Here is a 23,111-nt window from a genome sequence, read left to right as displayed (position 1 = left end):
CCCCCCACACCTTACCTCCCTTATTTCTTACTACAACTCAGCCCGCACATTTTGCTCCTCTAATTCCAGTCTACTCGCTGCATCTCGATCTCGTCTTTCTCATCGCGGACCCCAACCCCACATCCTGCCTATGGCCTGGAATGCCCTCCTGCTTCATAGCCGACAAACAATCACTCAACTCAACCTTCAAAGTCTTATTAAAAAGCACATCTCCTTCAGAAGGCCTTCCCTGATTAAGCCCTCATTTCCTCTTCTTCCACTCTCTTCCACATTGCCCTTGCACTTGGATTATTCCCCCCTCCCTCAGCCCCACAGCAGTTCTGTAAATATCCATAATGTACTTATTTATATTCATGTCTGCCTCCCCCTCTAGACTGTAAACTCACTGTAGGCAGGGAATGTGCCTACCAACTCCATTATATTGTACTCTCCCATGCGCTGAGTACAGAGTTCTGCTCATAGTAAATGCTCAATAAACACGATTCCCTCTCCCTTCTGCATCCCCCTTGCTCTTGGCTCTGTGCCCTTTTGGTACTTGATATTCACCTCCTTTCAGTCCTGCAGCACTTCAGTATATATCCATAATTACTAATCTATAGTAACATCTTTCTATCCCTCTAGAATGTAAGCTCTTCTGTCGACAGGGAACGTGTCTACCAACTCTGTTATACTGTACTCTTTCAAGAATTTGGTAGTGGGCTCGGCACACAGAAAGTGCTCAATAAATGTGATTGATTTCAAGCTAGCCTACTTACTTTGCCTCGTTCTTATCTCTCCAACTCCAACTTCTTAAACACTATATGCCCATTTTGTAGGACTCCATCCAAACCGCTACCTTGTTGGTACAATCTCTCATCGTATCCTGACTGGATTACTGCATCAGCTTCCTCTCTGATCGCCCAACCTCCTGTCTCTTCCCACTTCACTCTATACGTCAACTCTGCTGCCTGGATTACCTTTCCACAGAAACGCTCTGGGCATGTCACCCCCCCCTCCTCAAAAATCTCCAGGAGTTTCCTATCAACCTTTGCATGAACAAAAACTCCTCACTATTGGCTTCAAAGCTCTCCATCACCTTACCCCTCCTACCTCACCTCCCTTCTCTCCTTCTACAGCCCAGCCCTCACATTCCCTCCTCTTCAGCTAAACTCTTCACTGTGCCTCGTACTCACCTGTCTTGCCATCGACCCCTGGCCCACGTCCTACCTCTGGCCTGGAATGCCCTCCCTCCTCACATCCACCAAACTAGCCCACTTCCCCCCTTCAAAACCCTACTGAGAGCTCACCTCCTCCAGGAGGCCTTCCGAGACTGAGCCTCCCTTTTCCTCTGCTCCTCCTCCCCATTGCCCCTACTCCCTTCCTCTGCTCTACCCCCTTCCCCGCTCCACAGCACTTGTGTATATTTGTACATACATATTATTCTATTTATTTTATAATGATGTGTATATATCTATAATTCTATTTACCTATTTTGATGCTATTGATGCCTGTCTACTTGTTTTGTTTTGTTGTCTGTCTCCCCCTTCTAGACTGTGAGCCCACTGTTGGGTAGGGGTTATCTCCATCTGTTGCCAAACTGTACTTTCCAAGCACTTAGTACAGTGCTCTGCACATAGTAAGTGCTCAATAAATACAATTGAATGAATGAATGACTCCCTCTTTCCTTATATCTGACTAACAGCAACTCTCCCCATCTTCAAAGCCCTTCTGAAATTGCATCTCCCCCAAGATGCCTTCCCTTGTTCATTTCTGATCTCCCCTCCTTATCTATCCCCTGACTGCCATTTCAATACTTCCATGAAATCTAAGCACTTATGTATTCATAGCGCTTTATGTACTTGTGTAGCTAACACACACTCCTTTATTTCCTTCTAACTGGAATTTACTTTATGGCCAGTCTCCCTCACTAGGTTGTAAATGCACTGAAGGTAGAGATCAGATCTACTAATTCCATTGTTCTCTCCCAAACCCATAGTACATTATTTTGCACATAGCAAGTGCTCAACACCTATTAGAATGTTCTATATCCTTCTCTAGAATGTGTGTTAATTGTGGTTAGGGAAAACGTCTAACGAACTCTGTTCTATTGTATTCTCCCAAACACTCAATACAGGGCTCTGCACACAGTTAAGCACACCATAAAAACAACTGATTGATTGATCGATTGAGTGTCAACTGATTGAAAACGTTATGGATTAAAAATAAACCCCATCAGCAAGTGTCTGAAACTCTTTGATCAAACATTCTTGAACATTACTGGCAAAACAGAGTTACTAGCTCATGTGACCAATTCATGTTTACATCTCCTCCAGGTGAATACTCAATTTTTAAAATGTGGCACTGCACACAACGTGATTAACAAGTAAAAAATAAGTATTTTACACGACAGATTTCCCACAACCACCAAGACAACTGCCTGAGAGCTGAGCCCAACCTTAGCCTGATCGTAAACTCCAACTGTAGCTCATTTGCAGTACAGAAATAGTCACTGTGGAATTTGTTAGAACAGTGCCAAGCACTGTACTAAGTGGTGGGGAAGATAAAAGGTAACCAGGTCCATGGGGCTCAGAGTCTAAGAAGACTATTGCATAGATATTGAATACCCATTTTGCAGATGCAGGAGGAGAGTCCTTGAGAAGTGAAGTGACTTGCCCAGGATCACAGCAGGTAAGTGGCAGAGCTGGGATTAAAATGCAGAACCACTGACTCCCAAACTCATGCTCTTTTCACTAGGCCATGCTGCTTCCCAGAAATGAAATAAGGAACCATCTTTTAAAAAGGAATTTACACACATTGGCCTCTACCCATGTCCAACTGGTGGTTCTCTATGATGAATCCTAACCAATCCAGGTGCCTCTTATGTATTCTTCAAAATGGCTGGCTCATCCTTTAAACGCATTTTTACAAAGTGGCTTTTTACAGGGAGGCAGTGTGGACTAGTGAAATGAATATGGGCTTGAGAGTCAGGAGTCTGGGGGTCCCAGCTCTGCTACCTACTTAATATATTCCAAGAAACAAGCTGTTTAACCTTTCTATGCCTCAGTTTCCACAGATGTGAAGCAGTATTGCCTACTGGATAGAGCCTGGGGCTGGAAGTCAGAAGGACCTGGGTTTTAATCCCGGCTCCACCACAGGCTGGCTTAACTTAACCACTTAACTTCTCTGTGCCTCAGCTTCCTCTGCTGTAAAATGGGGATCACGGCTGTGAACGCCACGTGGAATGGAGACTGTGTCCCCTGCGATTTGCTTGTATCCACCCCAGAACTTTGTACAGTGTCTGGCACATAGCAAGCACAACACAAATACCAGAATTATTATTATTATTATGTGAAATTGAAATAATATGCCAACTCTCCCTCCCTTGATTTCATGAGCCCACCCTGGGACAAGGTTGGCTTGTGTTTCCCCCAAACAGCACTCAGCACAGGGAAGGTGCTTAAAATAAGCTATTATTATTGAGAAAATGAAGACACCAATTTCTGAAGTCACCAAATTCTCACGTGAGGCAATTCATCTATTTAATTCTCATTTATATTTCCCAGTGATAATTAGAGGGTAGCCTGCTGAGAAGAATCAGCACATCTGTCAAAAGGGCCTCACATGTTACCAGACAGTAATAATAATAATTATAAAATTTAAAGATATGTACGTAAGGGCTGTAGAGTTGGAGGTGGGGCAAGTATCCAATGTCCAAAGGTAACAGATCCAAGTACAGTAGCAACATCTGTGCATTTGCAAACCTTCATGTGGAATTAATTAGGTAGTTAAGATGATCTGGATGGATTTGAGAGAAAAACTAAGGACCCTCCCTCCTCCGAATTTACAGCAGACCCCTCTATTTGCTTGCAGGAATAAGGCAAGTCAGTCAGTCTAGTGTATTTATTGAGTGCTTACTGTGTGCAGAGCACTCTACTAAGTGCTTGGGAAAGTTCAATATGACAATATATTCCCTGCCAAGTCTTTGGGGATATTCAGCCAGAAGTCTTTCGTGACCTCTGACCCCTGCTCCTGACTGCTCCTAAAGTTAGGGTAAGAGGGCTCACAAAGGGTAGGGATAGTGGAATAGCAAGCATTCTGAAATGGCACCGGACTCCCAAGGCAGCAATCTGACCGCTTGCTCTGCCTGGGGGCTATTGCTCTCTGGACTGTTTTTATTTTTTCAATGTATTTGTTAAGTGTGCCAGGCACTGAACTAAACACTGGGGTAGAAACCGTGTAATGAGGCCTTAATCCCTCTTTTACTAATGAGAGAACTGAGGAACAGAGAAATGAAATTGACTCGCCTGAGGTCACACACACAGCAGGCAAGTTGGCAGGACCAGAATTGGAACCCAGGTCCTCTGACTCTGAGGAATGTGCTCTACCACTAGGCTACAATGCTACTCCGTCTCAGTGGCAATCACACTCTAACTCTGGCTAGGACAGAGACTTTAATCAATTTCCAGGAGGGGAAGCAGAACCACGCTACAGAACATTATTGGCTCCCAGGCAAGCGCTCTTTCCACCAGGCCAAGCTGCTTCTAGGTCTCAGAGGGATCAAACTGCTCCAACTCTGGCCAGGACAGTGACTTTAATCCATTCCCAGGATGAGAAGTTATGGATCAATGCTACGCGGCGTTGCTTACCTGCAAGCCCGGAGGAGGGGCCCGGTGGGAGGAAAGATCTGAGTGAGGGTAGTATAGCAGGGAATGGCGACGGCATTGTAGAATCCGAGCTGTGACAAAAGGACAGAGAGCCACAGAAGTCACTCACAGGCAAGCAGTCTCTTCCACCCTCACCTATGCCATCTTTCACCAAGCAGTCACATCACTTTCAAAATTGCACCGTAAGAAAGCACTCCATTATATCCGCTTTAGAGCCACTGCCCTAGACATGACGGACTCATTTCTTTACGAAAATAAGTTATTCTTAGAATACACATACGAATGAAAATTTTCACTTGGAAAATTACAGTTGGATATAATTCCCTGCAAATAACCTTCATCACGCTCATACAAATGTTTGATTCTGGTCCGACTTTTGACTATTTGAAAGCTCTTTGACTTTTTATGCTCCTCCTCCCCTCCCCTTCTCCCTTCCTCTGCTCTGTCCCCATCCCCACCCCCCAGTGCTTGTGTATATATGTACATATTTATTATTCTGTTAATTTTATTAATGATGTGCATATAGCTATAATTCTATTTATTTATGTTGATGCTATTGATGCCTGATTACTTTTTTGATGTCTGTCCCCCCTCTTCCAGACTGTGAGCCTGTTGTTGGGCAGGGAGTGTCTCTATATGTTGATGAATTGTACTTTCCAAGTGCTCAGTACAGTGCTCTGCATACCGTAAGTGCTCAGTAAATACAATTGAATGAATGAATGAAAATATAATTCATCGAACTGAATTATGACCCTTATTATTTCTTCCAAATCCCTTTCTTTGACCTAGCAACTCAGTAACCTGAGCTTTGATTTCCTTCTCTGATTTCTTCCAACACTCTGTGTTTCCTAAACTATTTTCTAATTTTGAATGAAACGCCTCAGTTTTAGTGCTTATGTAAACTAAATAATCCATGGAATTGTCATTTTTGCACAGGATAAAATAATCAATGGAATTACCACATTTGCATGGGACACCAGAACTAATGGGAGTATTTGTTCTCTTATACCACTCAGTTATTAGAAAGAAATGAATTAAAAAATATATTTTTCTTGAACAGATTTATTATCGTGATTATCCCCATTATTACTTCTAACTTTAAATAAGTGCTTCCACACTGTAAATCCCTGTAGTGAATGCTGGGAATAGTCCTTAGAAAATCAAGTTCTGACCCAATCTTGGCTTCCCAGAAGGATCATCACCTACGTGGGGAAAGACAGAGGCTCTAACATCATGCTTTTTTTGCAAACATATAATGATAATGACTGTGGAATTTAAGGGATCACTATATCCCACACTATACAGAATGCTGCACTAGACACAAGATAACTATTTCATGCACAGTCTCTGTCCCACATGGGGCTCACAGTCTAAGGTGGAAGGAGAACAGCTATTTAATCCCCATTTTGCAGAAGAGGAAACTGAGGCTTAGAGAAGGTAAATGACTTGCATGAGGAAATCTAGTTCATATTCAACACTGAAGATATTGACAGTGAAAATACTGGTGAGAAGAGCAAGAGCCTGAGAGTCAGAAGACCTATTTTTTAAATGGTATTTGTGTAACACTTCATGTATGCCAGACACTGTACTAAATGCTGTGGTAAATACAATGTAATCAGGCTGGACGCAGTCCCGGTCCCACATGGGGCTCACGGTCTTCCACCCCAGTTTACAGATGAGGTAACTGAGGCTCACAGGAGTGAAGCGACGTGGCCAAGCTCACGCAGCAGACAAGTGGCAGGCCGGAATTAAAACCCAGGTCCTCTCACTCCCAGACCTGAGCTCTTTCCATCAGGCCACACTGCTTCTAATTCCAGCACTGCTGCTTGCGTGGTATGTGATTCTGGGCAAATCCTTCATCATCTTTGTGCTTCAGTTACCTCAATTGTAAAATGGGGATAAAATATTTGCTCTCCCTTGTACTTGGACTACGTGGGACAGGGATTTGTGTTAGACCAGATGAATACGATGCTTATCCCATAAAACGCCCCACGTGACAACTTGATCACCTTGTATCCCCCCCCCCCCCCAGCACTTAGAACGGTGCTCTGCACATAGTAAGTGCTTAATAAATGCCATTATTATTAACAATAGCATCACGATCCATTATAATATAATAATGACGGTAATAGTAATGATAATAAATGGAGTAGCAGGCTAATGCTTAACTGGGCTGTAGCTACTGGAAGACTCTTCCAGCTCACAAAGCTACCTCTTTCACAGAAATGTGAACCATATGGAAGGTAGCTTGGCTATTATGAGGTAAGGTTAAGGCCTTAACTCAGTACAGAGCTAAGCTTTCTGACAAGATGCACCCTGTCATCGTTAACAATGCTTGATGTTTTTAATTAACCAAAATACAGAAGGAAAATAATATAAACTCACATAGCTATTTTTATCTCTAGAGTTGGACGACTCATTTGAGATGGAAACGATCAATATTACTGTTTTGCCTCTTTCAGGTCGAAAAACATATTGGTTAAGCAATGGTATTTACTGAGAGCTAGGTATGTGCAGAGTATGGTATTATGTACTTGGGAGAGTACAACAGTTTCCTGCCCTCAAGGAGCTTACAGTCTAGATGATCACAGTGTTAATGACAATGTTAGGAAAAAAAGAATGCAATTCCATGAAAATTAAGTCCCAACTTGAGAATGTTTTGAAAAATCATTACAACCCTGGACCACTTGTCTCCGTTTCTAAGATGAACACTGCAAATGACATACGCATTTGAGGAATATATCTTCCTAGTGCCTAATTATAAACAAGGTAAGAATTCTGTTCTAGGAAAATGTTGGAGGGTGTTATCAACACCTGTTGTGAAAATGCTGTGGGTTGAAGTAACTTCCAAATACAATCAGATTAATTTCCCTTAAGGACTTGCTCCCTTTGTTCTTCCCCCCCTTCCAGCTCCACAGCATTTGTGTACTTATCTGTAATTTATTTATTTATATTAATGTCTGTCTTTCCCCTCACCCCTCCCCACACATTGTAAGCTAGTTGTGGCAGGGAATGTGTCTGTTTATTGTTGTATTGTACTCTCCCAAGCACTTAGTACAGTGCTCTCACACAATAAGTGATCAGTAAATATGACTGAATGAATGAATGTATGAATGAGTTTCGTTTTAAGTTATTCTTTACGTGTAAATGTACCTAATTTAATGTATTTACCCCCATTCATGGAAATCCTAACAGTACATTGTGAAGAAGGTATCAGCTAGAATCATGCACACAAACACACACACACACATCAATCCATGGTATTTACTGACTCCTTACTTCATACAGTGTACTATACTAAGCACTTCAGGGAGTACAATTCAATAGAGTAGGAAGACATAACCCCCGCCCACAAGGAGCAGAGACATTCAAATAAATTACAGATATGAACGTAAGTGCTTTGGGGCTGAGAGGGGGGAGAATGTAAAGTATTTAAGGGGGTGTTTATCCAAAGGCATAGATGACTCAGAAGGGAGGGTGAAAAGGGAAATTGAGGGCTGCATCAGGGAAGGCCTCTTGGAAGAGATACAATTTGAGTAGGGCTTTGAAGGTTGGGAGATGGTCTGTCAATTATGGAGCACGAGGGAGTTCCAGCACAGAGAGAGGACGTGGTATCAGGGAGATAAGGAAGGATAATAATAATGTTGGTATTGGTTAATAATAATAAATCATAATAACGATTATGGTATTTGTAAAGCGCTTACTATGTGCCAAGCATTGTTCTAAGCACTGGGGTCGATACAAGGTAATCAGGTTGGACACAGTCCCCGTCCCATGTGGGGCTCACAGTCTTCATCCCCATTTCACAGAGGAGGGAACTGAAGCACAGAGAAGTGACGTGACTTGCCCAAGGTCACAAAGCAGACAAGCGCTGGAGTCAGAATTAGAACCCAGGTCCTTCCGACTCCCAAGCCCATGCTCTGTACAGTATTCCACGCTGACTGAGTGCCTTAAGGTGGATGGTAGGAAGTTTCTGTTTGATATCAAGATGGATGGGCAGCCACTAGGAGGTTTTTGAGGAATGGTGAGATATGGACTGAACATCTTTTTAGCAAAATGATCCACACAGCAGAGTCAAGCAGGGGTCCGCGTGGGGTTCGGGCTCATCTGGAGGGGCTGCCCCCACAGAGACCACGTAGGGCCTCGGGGGTGGGGTTGGGGGGAACCCGTCATCTGGCTTTCGTTCATTCCTTCAATGGTATTTATTGAGCGCTTACTGTGTGCAGAGCACTCCACTGAGCACTTGGGAAAGTACAATATAGTAATAGTAACTATGGAGAAGCGCTTGGGAAAGTACAATATAGTAACAGTAACTATGGAGAAGCACTTGGGAAAGTAAAATATAGTAACAGTAACTATGGAGAAGCAGAGTGGCTCAGTGGAAAGAGCCCGGGCTTTGAAGTCAGAGTTCATGGGTTCAAATCCCGGCTCTGCCAACTGTCAGCTGTGTGACTTTGAGCAAGTCACTTCACTTCTCTGTGCCTCAGTTACCTCATCTATAAAATGGGGATTAAGACTGTGAGCCCCCCGTGGGACAGCCTGATCACCTTGTAACCTCTCCAGCGGTTAGAACAGTGCTTTGCACATAGTAAGTGCTTAATAAATGCCATTATTATTATTATTATTATTAATAGTAGCTATGGCGAAGTGCTTGGGAAAGTACAATATATAATAGCAACTATGGAGAAGCAGCGTGGCTCAGTGGGAAAAAGCACGGGCTTTGGAGTCAGAGGTCGTGGGTTCAAATCCTGGCTCCGCCAATTAGCTATGTGACTTTGGGCAAGTCACTTAACTTCTCTGGGCCTCAGTTACCTCATCTGTAAAATGGGGATGAAGACTGTGAGCCCCCCCGTGGGACAACCTGATCATCTTGTAACCTCTCCAGCTCTTAGAACAGTGCTTTGTACATAGTAAGCGCTTAATAAATGCCATTATTATTATTATTATTATTCAAATCCCAGCTTTGCCAACTGTCAGCTGTGTGACTTTGAGCAAGTCACTTCACTTCTCTGTGCCTCAGTTACCTCATCTATAAAATGGGGATTAAGACTGTGAGCCCCCCATGGGACAGCCCGATCACCTTGTAACCTCCCCAGCGCTTAGAACAGTGCTTTGCACATAGTAAGTGCTTAATAAATATATAGTGTTGAGGCTCAGTGGAAAGAGCCTGGGCTTTGGAGTCAGAGGTCATGGGTTCAAATTCCGGCTCCGCCACTTGCCAGCTGTGTGACCTTGGGCAAGTCACTTAACTTCGCTGGGCCTCAGTTACCTCATCTGTAAAATGGGGATTAAGACTGTGAGCCCCACCTGGGACAACCTGATCCCCACAGCACCTGTATATATTTATTTTGTTAGTATGTTTGGTTTTGTTCTCTGTCTCCCCCTTTTAGACTGTGAGCCCACTGTTGGGTAGGGACTGTCTCTATATGTTGCCAATTTGTATTTCCCAAGCGCTTAGTACAGTGCTCTGCACATAGTAAGCGCTCAATAAATATGATTGATGATGATGATACATGTATATATGTTTCTTTTAGACTGTGAGCCCTCTGTTGGGTAGGGACCGTCTCTATATGTTGCCAACTTGTACTGCCCAAGCGCTTAGTACAGTGCTCTGCACACAGTAAGCGCTCAATAAATACGATTGATGATGATAAATGCCATCATCATTACAAGCAAAGATTGGAGAGGAGAGAGATGAGAGGCAGGGAGGTCAGGGAGACGTCTGGTGCGATATTCAAGGCAGGGTACGATAAGAACTTGTTAGTGTGGGAGCAGTTTGGACGGAGAGGAGAGGGCAGATTCTAGAGATGTGCAGGTGAAGCCAATGGCATTTGTGATATGACCGGATTAAGGGTTGCTGCTTCTGCTTGTTGGTCCGATATGGCTTGACAAGGGAAGGCAGGAAGAAGGACAGAAGAAAGGGGAGGTGTGTGCTGTCTCTTACGATCATCACAGTCACGCCTGTTGACTCTCAGCTCGGCTCAGTGGGAAGAGCCCGGGCTTTGGAGTCAGAGGTCATGGGTTCAAACCCCGGCTCTGCCAATTGTCAGCTGTGTGATTTTGGGCAAGTCACTTCACTTCTCTGTGCCTCAGGTTTTTTTTTCCAATCGTATTTATTGAGCGCTTACTATGCAGAGCACTGTACTAAGCACTTGGGAAGTACAAATTGGCAACATATAGAGACAGTCCCTACCCAACAGTGGGCTCACAGTCTAAAAAATCATCTGTAAAATGGGGATTGACTGTGAGCCCCCCGTGGGACAACCTGATCACCTTGTAACCTCCCAGTGCTCAGAACAGTGTTTTGCACATAGTAAGCGCTTAATAAATGCCATCATTATTATTCATTCAATCCTATTTATTGAGCGCTTACTGTGTGCAGAGCACTGTACCAAGCACTTGGAAAGTATTATTATTATTACACCTCAGCCCTCACACGTTGCTCCTCTCAAGCCAACCTACTCACCACATCTCTCGTCTCTCTTAATGCTGATCCCCTTTCCCTCTCTTCCTCTTACCTGGAACTCCCCTCCCAACCCCCTTCACAACCCACAGACCACACTGCTCTCCCCATCTTCAAGGCCCTTCTGAAATCACATCTCCTCCAGGAAGTCTCCCCTGATTAATCTCTCACTGCCCCACTATATCTCCCCCCACTGCTCCTTCAGCACTTTCAAAGCAGCATGGCCTAGTGAATAGAGCACAGGCTCGGGAGTCAGAAGGATCTGGGTTCTAATCCTTGATCTAACACTTTTCTGCTGTGTGACCTTGGGCAAGTCACTTCACTTCTCTGTGCTTCAGTTACTTCATCCATAAAATGGGGCTTAAAACTGCGTAGCCTAATGGAAAGGGCATGGGCACTCCGAGATTGCTCCAACTGTTTCCTGTAGCCATCTTCAAACTCTTAGGTTTGGCATTCCCCAGAAGCCAGATACCTTTTGGGATTATGCTGTTAGGTTTAACACAGTGGGCACTTAAAGAATACCTTAATTATAATACAGTATGTTGATACATACTGTATAATACAGAGTATTCATTCATTCATTCAATCATATTTATTGAACACTTACTGTGTGCAGAGCACTGTACTAAGCGCTTGGGAAGTACAAGTTGGCAACGTATAGAGGTGGTCCCTACCCAAAAGTGGGCTCACAGTCTAGAAGGGGGAGTATAGTACAGAGAAGCAGCGTGGCTCAGTGGAAAGAGCCCGGGCTTTGGAGTCAGAGGTCATGGGTTCGAATCCCGGCTCTGCCACATGTCTGCAAATCACTTAACTTCTCTGAGCCTCAGTTACCTCATCTGTAAAATGGGGATTAAGACTGTGAGCCCCACGTGGGACAACCTGATCACCTTGTATCCCCCCAGCGCTTAGAACAGTGCTTTGCACATAGTAAGCGCTTAACAAATGCCATTATTACTATTATCATTATTATTATTCAATCAATCGTATTTTTGAGCGCTTACAGTGTGCAGAGCACTGTACTAAGCGCTTGGGAAGTACAAGTTGGCAACATATAGAGATGATCCCTACCCAACAGCGGGCTCACAGTCTAGATTATTACAAAGAAGATCTAACTCTAGATCCAGGATTCACCTCCTCTTCGTGATCTGGTATTTGCTCCTAACATAAACCCAGGGATTATCCATCCCCTTGAGTCTACTGTTTTGCTTTCCCTTAGCAGATTCTCTGTACAGAGCATGGAGTCAGGAGGAACTTAGGCAACTCACTTCACTTCTCTGTGCCTCAGTTACCTTATCTGTAAAATGGGAATTAAGAGTGTGAGCCCCATGTGGGACAGAGACTGGGTCCAACCTGATTAACTTATCTACCCAGTGCTTGGAAAAATGCTTGGCACACAGTAAGCGCTTAACAAGTACCATTAGTATTGTTTTTTTCACTATTATCATTACAGGCCTATGGTCCACAAATCCTTTCCCTGGGAATTATCTTTTCTGGCCCTCAGTCTTCCCAATAGCACTATTTATTGAGTGCCCCATGTATACAATGCACTGCACTAAGCACTAGGGAAGTAGAGAATAAGGAAGTGACAACTACAAATAAGTTACATACTAACTTAAGTTACATTTAAGTTCAAGTTCAAGTTACATTTGATGTCTGGGGGTGCAGACATCAAATATTTTCAAATCAAGTAGCTAAAATAATTGTACTTACACTTGAACACACACACATGCACACACATGTACTATATATAGTGTATATATATGTATATAGTATGTATGCATATAGTATATACATACTATATATAGTATGTAATATAGTATAGTATATAGTATGTATATACATATATGACTACACATATGCTCCAAAAGTGCTGTGCGTGGGTATAAATAAGCGATCCACTGTGCATGTGGGTGAGAGGGCCAGCTTTTCAGGAGCTGCCCTGATCTTGTTGTATTATCTTATAATTTAGATTGTACTCTCCCAAGTGGTTAGTACAGTGCTTTGCACAAAATAAGTACCAAATAAATATAATTGAACGAATAAATCTTGGTTCCTAGCAGATCCAAACTGGAAGCCCAGGGTCCCCATTCAGGCTCTACCCCAGACCCACCTACATCTTGAGAGACCCAAGACCCCGATTCCGAATGATGATTTTGCGGGGATGAGTGGGTAGAACTGTGGCCCCAGGTAGACAGTTGTGACTATATCACAGTGGTCCCAGGGCTACGGAGAGGGTAGCGTGGCCTGACTTCTGGGAGGGCCAATGGGCTTTCCGAGGACCTGTCAGGGGGGATTAGTGCCTGGGACAGAGGAGCTTTAAAACCAACACATCAAGCGTTGGGGTCTGGGACCCCAGGAGGAGGGTGGAGACGTGAGAATGAAAAGTGTGCTATTTCTCACCCTTCCTGCCCCTTCCCCCCATTTCCAGAGCTCTTTATAAGGTGTTGAAAGACCCCTTCATGATGTGACTAACACCTTGCAGAATAAACACCCTGGACCTCTCCCTCTTTTATGACTTTCCTCATGCCCATTTTGTGGCTTCAGAGAAAGGCAAGACAGTACATACTTGGCCTTGAGGGACTTCATCTTTTTTGTCTCGGTCCATCATGGGAATAGGCTGAATGCCTAACTTCTTCATTTCATCACCCTGGAGTTGGAGGAAAGGAAGGGTGGGTCAGGCTTTCTCCATTTACACATGTTACAAAAATCCAGAAAATAAAAAAAAACTCACACTATTTGCAGGGGTGGCTCTTCTCTGCAGTAAGTAAATATTGTAAATCGTTGCCTCAAATACAAAAAATAAAATACATAGAGGACTAGGTTTCTGGAAGTAGCCTGATCTTGTTCTTTCTCTATCTATAACAAAAATACCTGATCTTTGCATGAGTCTCTTCTCTCCCCAACATTCTCCTATCCATCTACCTCCTTGATCGCATCTTCCAGTCTTAGATAGAAAGATGTCTATCGGTCTCTCTTCCCTCTTCCTGGTTCTTCTTAGTCTGTCTGCTCTTTGATGTGCCACTTTATTTTTCTCCCTTTCCCTTGCAAATTTGGGAGGAGGGAGGAGAGGGACCCTAGTCCCCTCTCCCTTTATGGCTGGCCAAAAACTGCTACTGTTCCGTGTCCAAATCATTATTCAAGATGGTCTTTGAAGGGCAAGAGGATAGCGGGTGGTGGATGAGTAAAAATCAACAATAAAAAAGGGAAACGGAAAACTCATCCACAGGCCCTCCTTCCCTCTCTAAATCATTATTCAAGATGGTCTTTGAAGGGCAAGAGGATAGCAGGTGGTGGATGAATAAAAATCAACAATAAAAAAGGGAAACGGAAAACTCATCCTCAGGCCCTCCTTCCCTCTTCTTGGAAAGCAGCTTGGCATAGTGGAAAGAGCATGGGCTTAGTAGTCAGAGGTTGGGGGTTCAAATCTCAGCTCTGCCACTTGTTTGCTACGTGCCCTTGGGAAAAGCCATTTAACTTCTCTGTTCCTCGGTTACCTCATCTGTAAAATGGGGATTAAGACTGTGATTCCCATGTGGGACAACCTGATTACTTTGTATCTACCCCGGCGCTTAGAACAGTGCTTGGCCCATAGTAAGCGCTTAACAAATACCATAATTATCATTATTATTATTATTATTCCTTCTGCCTAGTCCTTGCAATTCCCAGAGCAAGGAAATCTGAGTTAATCATTAACCAAAATAATTTAACAAGGACAACCAACCAGGGTAGATCTCAAAAGCACAATACATCAGTAGCTATTTGTATATGCAAGCATCCATGCATGCAAGCAATATATGATACAGTGAGGCATACGCCATTCAGCATTAAATAAAAGAAAAGCATTAGATTTTAGTTCTTGAAATGATTTCTCAAAGTATTGGAACACAAGATTCTTGGATTCCCACAAAGTATTTTTAATCAGATAATTATTCTGGCTTAACCTAGTACGTACACTATGTGTTTCCCCCTTCAACTGTGAAAAAATACATTAGCAATGAGCACAAATGCTAGTAATTGAAACATTCATAAATCAGAAAGCCACCTCTAAACTTAAATTCTCTTGAGGTTATCTAGAACATCAGCTTGGGCCAGCATATGTTTGAAAATGCAGGTAGCGACAGTAATGAAGCAGGTATTCATGTTCTTGGAGTTCATGGAGTAGATTTCTTATCTATGATCAAAGGAGTCTGGGAAACTCATACATACCTCAGCCCAGAACTCAGCATAAATGTCATTAGCAGTCAATCTCGTAACTGGCCACAGCTTTGTAACGGAACAGAGGTCACAAGCAGTCATCATCAGACCAATTACCCGATCTCTAGAATAGAGTGATATAAAACTTGTCAGACAAATGCAAAAGTTAACAAAACAAAGTAAATAGGCTTCTGTGTTATTTTCAGAAATGAGATAAAGAGGATGCCTAGTAAAACACTGCAAGGAAGGGGGAAAAAGAGTATCGATGTACTGTCTCCCTAAGAAAAATAAACTTTAAGAAGGAAATACCTATCAGATTGTAATCCTACATAATGCTTTTCTATACTCTCCTCTTTCCATAGCACATCTAAGTATATCTCACTTTGTGATTGGAAAAATATTCCCCATTCAGAAAGAATGCAGGCTGATTGTGATTTTCTCAGATGGGCTATACCCTAATGTCTTCTCACATCCATTCAGCCTCCTTGATATTTATAGTGGAAAGTTTTCGAGTGGCATTTCGGGTCCAACAGAGCCTCAGATTGGCAAAGCATAGCTCAGTTTCAAAAACGATTATCTCTAGGTTTTTACCTCTTCCTAGGCATTAGACACAGACCCCCTCCTCCAACAACCCATCTGATAAAACTGGAGCAGACATGCACACGTTAATAATGGAAATTGTGCGTGTCAGATCATGTTACATGACTGGCAGAGGATGGGAAGAAATCAGATCCCAAGATCCCAGCTGCAGGAGCCAGTCAGAGGATGTGGCTCTTTTAGCAGCTCATAAATCCACCCCTTCAACTAGGAGGTAGATCAGATAGGGGCTCCCAGGCATAACTGAAGTCCACTCAAACAACTCTCATGCCAATCTTGCCCCTTTGGTGTCCCTCTCCCCGACCCCCCAGTGATGTGATGGAAGAAGGGGATGGTATTTATACCATCTTAGATTGCTTTATATGTGGTCTCATTGCTGCCCTTCAGGGGCTGTTCAATTCTGAAGGCTATTAACTGAGCATTTAGAGCAAACCACCCACATGTAGAAATCTAACAGTACTGCCTTAATTAATTCATTCATATTTATTGAATAATCACTACATTATTGAATAATCAATAAATTTATATTTATTGAGCTCTTACTGTGTGCAGGCCACTGTACTAAGTGCTTGGGAGAGTGCAATACAGCAATAAACAGACACAATGCCTGCCCACAATAAACTTACTCTCTGGGTGGTGGGGGGAGACAGGCAATGATACAAAAAATAAATAAATTACAGATATGTACATGTGGAACCCCAAGGAAGGGTAACTGTATCAAGTATGACTGTGGAATATTGTGAGTTTCAGACTAAAGGAGATTTGATTCTATTACATAGATGATGATGACGGTGATTATTGCATTTATTAAGCACTTACTATGAATTAAGCACTGTTCTAAATACTGGGGTAGGTCATAGTTAAGCAGGTTGGGCACAGTCCCTGTCCCACATGGGCTCACAGTCTAAGAAGGAGAGAGAGAGAGGGATGCTGAATCCCCATTTTACAGTTGAGGTAGCTGAGGCACAGAGGAAATGAAGTGACTTGCCCAAGGTCACACAGCAGGTGATGGAGACAGGATTAGAATCCAGGTCCTCTGACTCCCAGCCCTGTGTTCTTTCACAGTAAAACTGTTTTGTAAAGGGCCAATGTTCTCCCAGGAGCCTAAATCACGGACATCAGCTGGTCTGAAGCATCTGGGCATTTGGAGGCCAGAGATGTCTCTCCCGGGGCTGGAAGCTGGGGCCCTGATTATTTTTATTATTATTATTATTGTTATTCATTCATTCAGTCGTATGTATTGAGTGCTTACTGTGTGCAGAGCACTGTACTAAGCGCTTGGGAAGTACAAGTCGGCAACATATAGAGACAGTCCCTACACAACAACGAGCTCACAGCCTAGAAGGGGGAGACAGACAACAAAACAAAACATGTAGACAGGTGTCACAATAATTGTATTTTGTATGTTATTGTATTTGTTAAGTGCTTACTAGGTGCCAGGCACTGTACTAAGCACTGGGATGGATACAAGCAAATTGGGTTGGACACTGTCTCAATCCCCATTTTACAGAAGAGCCATGAGGCCCAGAGAAGTGAAACAATTTGTGCAAGGTCACACAGCAGACATGCCTGCTAGGATTAGAACCCACGACCTACTGACTCCAAGGCCTGTGTTATATTCACTACAGATGGGTGTGAGGATGTTTAGGAAACTCTGCCTCTCAGTGTCCTAGGGATGTGTCTCAATGGGTTTTCCCTCAGTGTACCCGGCTCGCTCCTTTTCCTGAGTCTCTTCTCCCTCCATCTTTCATCCCCTGCTTTGGAGCTTTCATCTCTTTGAGTCACTTTCATATTCCCACATCTGTCACTCTCTTCAATCTTTGCTATTTCAACCAGCCTCTCGGGCTCATTGTGAGCCTGGAGCAGGTCTACCCACTCTGTTACATTGCACTCTCCCAAACACTTAATACAGGGCTCTGCACACAGTGAGTGCTCAATAAATATGACTCTCTGGAGCTCTTTCGTCTCTGGTGTTGCCTCTACATCTGCTTCTATCTAGCTCTCTCTGGCTGCTCTGACCGTCTGGGGTCTCGGAGGTTGGCTTTGGATTTTTGCCCCTCTTTCGTGCTCAGTTTGCCACATCCCCAAAGTCCCAAATCAGGGGAACTCCACCCCATATTTTCCCCTGAGGTCTTTATGAGCGGGTAGCATCATGGCAGCCATGTTACAAATGGCCCATGCCTTTTCCCTAACCAGAGAAAAAGGAATGAATCACTTAATGAGTCTGCAAGCTCCCTGTGGGCAGAAATCCAGCGCTTAGAACAGTGCTTGGCACATAGTAAGGGTTTAAGAAATACCATCATCATCTCCACCATGGAGAGCATGGGCCTGGAAATCACGAGGTCATGGGTTCTAATCCCAGTTCTGCTACATATCTGCTGTGTGTCCTTGGGTAAGTCACTTCACTTCTCTGGGCCTCAGTTCCCTCATCTATAAAAAGTGGAATAAGCCTGTGAGCCCTACGTGGGGCAGGGACTGTGTTCAGTCTGATTTGCATGTATTCACCCCAGCACTTAGTACAGGGCCTGGCACATAGTAAGCATTTAATAAATACCACAATTACTAACTGCGTAGCACAGTGCTCTGCACACCATAAGTGCTCAATAAATATGATTGAATGAATGCTCTATAGTATGGTATTTTCTCAAGCATTTAGTACAGGCTTTGCACACAGTAAATACCACTGACTGATTAATTTTTTTCAAGGTACACTAACTTTTTAAGGTTCTAAGGATACAGCTGAAGACTCTTGCTGAGGTCAGGTAACTGAACAGTGGGCAAGATTCTTATTCATTTATTCATTCAGTCATATTTATTGAGCTCTTATTGTGTACAGAACTGTACATAGTGCTTGGGAAAGTATAATACAACAATAAACAGTGACATTCCCTGCCCACAGCGAGCGTGCAGTCTAGAGGCGGGGAGACAGACATCAATATAAATAAATAAAATTACAGATATATACATAAGTGCTGTGGGACTGGAAGGGGGGAAGAGAAAGAGACTCAATTCTATTGTGACTCCATTTCCTATCACATGGACAATAGGGGCCACGTTTACGTCCTTCCCTTGTATTCTTCCTGAGCGGAAAGTCCGCTGTGCTGTAAACAGTAAGCACTTAATAAATGCAATTGTTACTACTTACACACTGGACCTGGGAGGATAGTAGTATGGTTATCTTTGATTATGACGTTTCAACACAACACTCTTAGGAGAAGAAAAGCCAAATCCTACTTTTCACTCGAGCGGTCTGAAACCTTGAAAAGCCCAAAATATTTCCTTTTACTTAGACCCTCTGAGAAATTAAAGTAGCACGGATGAAACTGAATATGTTGAAGATGGCTGGCAGTAATTTTCTCACTGAGAAATGACACCATATGAGATTAAGTCATTGCTAAAATCTAAGACATTTAAACATTGCTTTTACTAAGTAACGGAGACGGACAGAATTTCAAAAATAATGCACTTATTCTGCAGGTGCGAAAGCAGGATGGAAGCTGGCTGATAATTTTTGACAAGAAGTCCCCTCCCTTATTTCTTCAATCATTTACTACTAAGTCCCCTCCCTTATTTCTTCAATCATTTACTACTTACTGCCAATGAGCCTTGTTCAGCAGTGTGCTTTTAATAATAATGATAATATCATTAATAATATGGTACTTGTTAAATATGTACTCTTTGACAATCAATCCATTGTATTTATTGAGCACTTACTGTATGCAGAATATTGTACTAAGCACTTGGGAGAGTACAATATAACAGAGTTGGTAGACTCATTCCCTGCCCACAATGAGTTTACAGTCCAGAGGAAAGCCAAGCACCCTATTAAACACTGGATAGCCACAAGAAGCAGCATGGCGTAGTGATTAGAGCATGGGCCTGGGATTTGGAAGGTCGTGGGTTCTAATCCTAGCTCGGCCACTTGTCTCCTGTGTGACCTTGGGCAAGTCACTTCACTTCTTCGTGCCTCAGTTATTTCATCTGTAAAATGGGGATCAAGACTATGAGCCCCACATGGGTCAGGGCCTGTGTCCAACCTGATTTGCTTGTATCCACCCCAGGGCTAAGTACAGGGCCTGGCACCTAGTAAGCATTTAACAAACACCATTATTATTGCAAGATAACTGGGGCAAATCCACGTCTGCCTAACCTTTCGAGCTGGTTAGATCCACTTGAGACAGACTTTAATGGTGCCCTCTCCCTGGATGGAGGGGGGCATTTCTGTGGGTGAGGCTCTGCCCACAGCTGAGCTGATAACATCAAAATGAACCCAGTAAAGGTGAATCTGGTCTCTGAGGGCTTCTCTGAACTCTGCAATAATCTCTGAAGCATTTGAAGGGTTCAGAAGGTCTGTGTCTGGGTTTCGTGTGGGACAGGGACTGTGTCCGTCCTGAAGCGTTGTGGGCAAGGAATGTGTCCGTTTATTGTTGCATTGTACTCTCCCAAGCACTTAGTAAAGTGTTCTGCACACAGTAAGAGCTCAATAAATACAATAAATACGACTGAAAGAAGGAATGAACGAAGAGTTCAGGAGGTCTGGGCTGGGGTGTCACGTGGGACAGAGACTGTGTCTGCCCTGATTGCCTTGCCTAGCACTGAGTCCAGTGCTTGGCACATTGTAAGTTTTTCATAAATACCCTAATCATTACCATTATGATCATCATTATCATTATTATTAAGAATAGTGCTTAGGGGCATCACATTTGTCTAGACACCTCACTAAATAGGACTTCCACCAAACTACACATGAGTCCATTAGATGTGAGTCTCCCCTTCTAGACAGTAAGCTCTTTGTGGAAAGGGAATGTGTCTACCAACTCTATTATACTCTCCCAAGTGCTTAGTACGGTGCTCAGCACACAGTAGCTGCTCAATAAATATGACTGATTGACTGATTATATACCCACCAAAGGAGACTCAGCTCCTGTGGTTTGGTCCTTCCAACTCGCCCCACCCACCCTCATTCTGTAAACACCTCATTATGAGCTTTCCCCGATCTGTGGTAATAATACAAATAATTACGGTATTTGTTGAACAGTTACTATCTGTCAAGCACTGTTCTAAGCACCGGGGTACATACAAGTTAATCAGGCCAGACACAGTCCCTGTCCCACTCAGCGTTCACCGTCTAATGGGGAGGGAGAACAGGTATCGAATCCCCATTTTACAGTTGAGGAAACTGAGACACAGAGAAGATAAAGTGTTTTACTATGCCAGGCATGTTGCCAGGATTACATTCCATGCTCCATGTGGATCACCCCAATTAACACTGCCAGACCAATCTACCTTCTCCTGAATCTTGTTGTACCACATTGCTGGTGAGGCCTCTATTTCCTCCATGCCCTAATCTAGTGGCTATGGAGCCCAAAATATTCCAAAAAGGAATAGGGGAGGATGAAGTAAGTGGGGACTAAGATGTTGGCGCCCAACTAGAGGAGAGGCCATACCAGTTCTGCAGATCACCTCTCGCGGAAGACAAAGTGGCATTGGGTTGGCAGGAACAGAGCAAATCCATCTGTGGATGAAGTGTAAAGGGGTTTCACCCTTGGAGCCCTCCACCATCTTCATTTCCTAGCTGCCACCTGGGGAGGAACATCAGTCCATTCTACCCACTGAGCAATCCTGCATCCTAGGGGGGAAATCCTAGCCACACTGCCCTCAGCCAGCCGCTTTGGCATCTCCCATCATTTCTGAATCAATCAAACAATGGCATTTACTGAGCACTCACTGTGTGCAGGTCACTGTACTAAACGCTTGGAAGAGTCTACTACAGTAGAGTTGGTAGACACGTTCCTTTTAGGCAAGCCTAGGTCTTTGAACGTTAGGCCTGCAAGTTCCTTGTGGGCAGGGAAGGTTTCTACCAACTCAGTTATAATGTGCTCTCCCAAGTGCTCAATAAATACCATTGATTGATTAATTGATTAATTAGAGTCTAGTGGCTTGGGCACTTTATCATCCATGCCCATTACTCTGGGGCACAGAGTGCAATGTGTGAGCTGGTGGGAAGGGTTGAAGGACATTGCCAAGGGTCTGTGAGGGTTTTAACCACGTTTGCCAGCGACAGGCAGAGGCGCCTACACTGTAGTCCAGTGGCAAGAACAGAAGATGGTTCTGCATGCCCCCGTGGCCTGTAGTAGATGAAGGAGACCACAAAGAACGGCAACCCTGCCGTCCAAAACTTCTTGGGGCCTCTGGAAAGAGAAGAGGGGGAGAAGAAGGTGCGGGGTAAATGCGTGTGGTGGAAAGGAGAGGATGTGGTGTTTGTGGACAACTGGAGTGAGGGTGAAGTGTGTGCGTTTTTTCCACTGAGGAAATCTGTCTCCGGATGGTGAGTTTATTTGGGATGGGGGCACTATACAGAGGAATTCCAATAAAAAGAGATAGGCGAAGCCCTACCCATTAAACTCACAGGAGTTATGTAAGCAGAAGGGGCTAATATCATAATTAGTAGAGCATGGCCTAGTGGAAAGGGCATGAGACTGGAGGTCAGAGGACCTGGGGTCTAACCCTGGCTCCTCCACTGGGGTCTGCTGTGTGTGGGGTCTTCTTTGGGTCTCAGTTATGACATCTGTAAAAAGGGGCTTAAAGCTGTGAGACTCATGTCGGGCATGGATTGTGTATAACCTGATTAGCTTGTATTTACCCTAGTACTTAGTTCAGTGTCTGGCAGATAATAAACACATAACAAATATGATAAAAAAAACTGGGAGGAGGGGGGAATAAAGCTGGAAAGAGCACATAGAAGGATGTGAGTCCATTGTTGGGTAGGGACCATCTCTATATGATGCCAACTTGTACTTCCCAAGTGCTTAGTACAGTGCTCTGCGTACAGTAAGCGCTCAATAAATATGATTGAATGAATGCATGAAGGCATGGGAATTGTGCTCCCTCCTAGATTAGCTTATCTATCTGTTTTGACTTTTATCTTTTATTCTTGCATTTTAAATAGTTTCTACTTATTGATCTTTAAAAATTTTTACTTTGCGCACGCACGCATGCACACACACACACACACACACACACACATATTTCAGAAAGAGCACAGGGCTGGGAGTCAGAGGATCTGGGTTCAAATTCTAGCTCTGTGAACTTAGACAAGTCACTTCATTCCTCGGGGTCTTATCTGAACAATGGGGATTCAATACCCTTCCTCTTTTTCCTTTAAACTGAGCCCCATGTGGGACAGGGATTTTGTCCAACTTGATTATTTAGTA

The 23,111-nt window shown here is 43.6% G+C and overlaps 1 protein-coding gene across 6 annotated transcripts in view; it reads right to left on the bottom strand.

Moving 5' to 3' along the window:
• PDE10A (phosphodiesterase 10A) overlaps positions 1–23,111 on the bottom strand; it is a 596,079-nt gene that overhangs the window by 5,738 nt on the left and 567,230 nt on the right. For all 6 annotated transcript variants that reach the window (XM_038769179.1, XM_038769195.1, XM_038769187.1 and 3 more), the window contains exons 19-21: positions 15,313–15,424; positions 13,673–13,753; positions 4,626–4,714 (exon numbers count right to left, since the gene is read on the bottom strand). In XM_038769179.1, coding sequence (XP_038625107.1) covers positions 4,626–4,714; positions 13,673–13,753; positions 15,313–15,424 — 282 coding nt within the window. The remainder of the gene's footprint in view (positions 1–4,625; positions 4,715–13,672; positions 13,754–15,312; positions 15,425–23,111) is intronic.

The sequence above is a fragment of the Tachyglossus aculeatus genome, chromosome 2, assembly GCF_015852505.1.
Source record: "Tachyglossus aculeatus isolate mTacAcu1 chromosome 2, mTacAcu1.pri, whole genome shotgun sequence".
NCBI classification, from domain to species: Eukaryota; Metazoa; Chordata; class Mammalia; order Monotremata; family Tachyglossidae; genus Tachyglossus; species Tachyglossus aculeatus.
The sequence above is the reverse complement of the archived record's forward strand: the minus strand, read 5'-3'. Positions and strand labels throughout refer to the sequence as shown.